Source organism: Pteropus vampyrus, unplaced genomic scaffold, assembly GCF_000151845.1.
Source record: "Pteropus vampyrus isolate Shadow unplaced genomic scaffold, Pvam_2.0 Scaffold228, whole genome shotgun sequence".
Classification (NCBI taxonomy): Eukaryota; Metazoa; Chordata; class Mammalia; order Chiroptera; family Pteropodidae; genus Pteropus; species Pteropus vampyrus.
The window spans coordinates 974,168-977,177 of NW_011889009.1; the positions used below are offsets into that span (position 1 = coordinate 974,168).

The 3,010-nt window shown below is 38.8% G+C and overlaps 1 protein-coding gene across 1 annotated transcript in view; it reads right to left on the reverse strand.

Moving 5' to 3' along the window:
• ITFG1 (integrin alpha FG-GAP repeat containing 1) overlaps positions 1-3,010 on the reverse strand; it is a 123,444-nt gene that overhangs the window by 28,055 nt on the left and 92,379 nt on the right. Inside the window, exon 12 of the mRNA XM_011373740.2 lies at positions 1,032-1,075. Coding sequence (XP_011372042.1) covers positions 1,032-1,075 — 44 coding nt within the window. The remainder of the gene's footprint in view (positions 1-1,031; positions 1,076-3,010) is intronic.

Genomic DNA, 3,010 nt, shown 5'->3' on the forward strand with positions numbered 1-3,010 from the left:
GGACACACGGGCGTCTGAAGGCCTGGCCCCTCGGCCTCCACGAGCCATCTCTGAGGGCCCACCCTAGCTTCGCAGCGACCCGAGTATCGCAGACCGGTTTCTCCTCCGAATCTCGCTGTTCTCAACATCAGAGGCGCTGCTCAAGTGGGGTCTAGATGAACCCTCGGCACGCACACCTCTGGGTCGACGTCTCTTTCCACCTGCCTTAAACATGGCAAAGTTTCCCAACTACACGTAAGATGTGACCACGCGGTGCTTTACTGGGGTTGTACAAGTACAAGACTAATCGACATCCAGCTTTGTGTTCTAGGGCCACTGCTTAATAGCGCTGTCACTTTGGATAATTTAATTTCTCTGAGCCTCAGTTTCCTCATCTTCAAGTAGGGGAGAATTTCTTACAAAACAAGGGTTACTATGAGCAGGGACACACACACACACACACACACACACACACACACACACACACACACACACTTTCCAACATGATGGAATATTCTTAGTATAATTTACATGAATTGGCAATTTCAAAAACTAAGCCTAATTATTTTCACATTTGGTTTCTCACTGAAACATTCCATTAGACGGCAAGTCAGTATTAAAGCTAATACTGAAAAAACGGTCTCCTCTAAGCTTAGCCCTGTGCCACGTACCAACTACACAAAGATGACATGATTCTTGACCTCAAGGGATCATGGTCCTCTGTGGAGAGGTGTTAAAGACAAACAGGTAAGTGTGATCAAGTGTTACGTATGCCCAGAGGCAGCGGTATGCATGCATATAATGGGAGGGGTGACATCTTTCCAAGGACAACAGAAGAGGCTTCATAAAGGAAATGAAATTTGAGATGAGAAAATTTTAGAAATGGTCCTTTATTCCCAGTAAACTTTTCTTAAGCACTGAAGGATACTTTTTAAGTCACTTCTAAAGACTAAACGATTTGGTTGTAACCTATGACAACTATTTTGTGTGTATCTCTTTATGATGCATAGAATTGTCTCAGAAATATTTATAGCTGAGTTAAGTTTACTTACTGTTATCTTGCGAGGGCAGTCATTAGAACAGAGACCACTAAGAACTGTGGGAAAATAAAGAAAAGGCTATTATTACCGACATAATGGAAGCTAATATTTAAAGTAAACTTTAATTGTTTCTAAAATCTATTAACGTGCTCTACTGGTTCATGATCACAAGCAGAAACCAATTCAGTTTCTTTATATTGGAGTAAATTAAATTTCTATTGTTCACTTATTTTATACCAATATTTCAAAAGACTTTATTGAGCAGTCAAGATGCAGCCTTTTTGTGAAATATATAGATGAGATGATTAATTATGGTTTAATCAAGCTACACCTACTGTTGGTTTTATTTTCCAGTTGGTTAGCTAAATTCCAAGGATGATTTAGAATCTGACAAAAGTGCCAAATGCAAACCAATTAAAATGTATACTGAGAAAAACAAATAGAACATTTAGTATTTTCTATCTCAAACTAGACTTTTCCCATTTATCTAGTCAGAGTTTCTGGGTCAAAGATTTTAGGCCTGCTTAATAACATAATATTATGGAGAACATAACTATACAATAATTGATGGGTCTACAACAGAGATACAAAAATAATTTAATGACACAATTATTCTACAATCAGCAAAAAAGGAAAGGTTAGAATTTCTGAACAGCCTTTATATAAGTAACAAGATTTGAGACATAACTATACTAGGGCCACTTCTGTATTCTTACAAAGCAGACACTCTGTGATATTAATCACTGTACATGTTATAAATTAAAGAAAGCTGACGATTCTGCTCAGTATGCATGAATCATTTCAATAACTGTTATGAATATAATCCATGGGAAAATGGGTTTTTACATTTACTTATATGAATATAAAATGACAACTGTCCTAACAGACATGTACTGAGGCAGGGTATACAGAGCACAAAGGCTCTAAGAAGTGAGCGTGACATCTTTCATCACAGGAGACACGTGTTCATTCACACCGGATATACTGTTTAATGTTTACATTAAATAGTGACATAAATGTTTCACACTTGCAAAAAGAGTTTCCAGTGTTGAATTTCTGACCCCGGCCCCGAAAGCATGTTTCCCTTTTATCTTCGAGGTGTTTTTTCATTCCTCTTCCCTCGCCTCTAGGCAGACATTGGTATTTCTTTTCCGCTTATACCGAAATGGTTTTCGTAAACCTTTGCGTAAATCATTATTTTGCTGAATAGTGATTATTGAGTCACAAGTCTGTTTGTATTAGCAGGCAAACTGCATCATTTTATCATTTTCTCAGGGCCTGAACTCAACATATTTACACAATAAATACTTGTTAAAACAGAGAAAAGATGGATTATTCGGTAAATGGTACTGGTTAACTGGCTCCTTGGAGGAAAGTGAAATTAGACTGTAATTCGTAACAGGAAAATTACATTTGACAATGACCCAAATAATATAAAGAACTCTTATACTTCAGTAATAAAAAGACAATTAAAAAATGGGCAAAAGATCTGAATAGGCATTTCTCCTAAGAAGACACGGAGACAGACAACCTCCTGAAACGATGAGTGACCGGGAAATGCAAACCAGAACCACGACGAAATGCACATGGTCATGACACCCAAGAGGAGAAAGCAACCCCTACGAACGCCCTTCGCGGACGAACGATTCAACAAAACGCGGTCTACCGAACGATGGGAGAGCGTTCACTGAACATGTTTCCTTAAAACGGGACGGCATCTCGTCACACGCTATAGCGTGGATGAACCCTGAGGGTCTGATGCTGAAATCAGCCAGTCGCAAAAAGATAAACACTACAGGTTCCACCTGTGTGACGTATCTAACCTAGTCACATTCATAGAAAGTAGAGTGGCGGTTACCAGGGGTAAATTCACAGAAACAGCATGATTTCTGGGTTTTATCTTCAACGTTTTTGGCATGTATAGTGAAATTACCTCCAGAAAGGTTACCCAGCATCTTTTTAGCAAACAATCTTTCACTGATCTTCTGCTG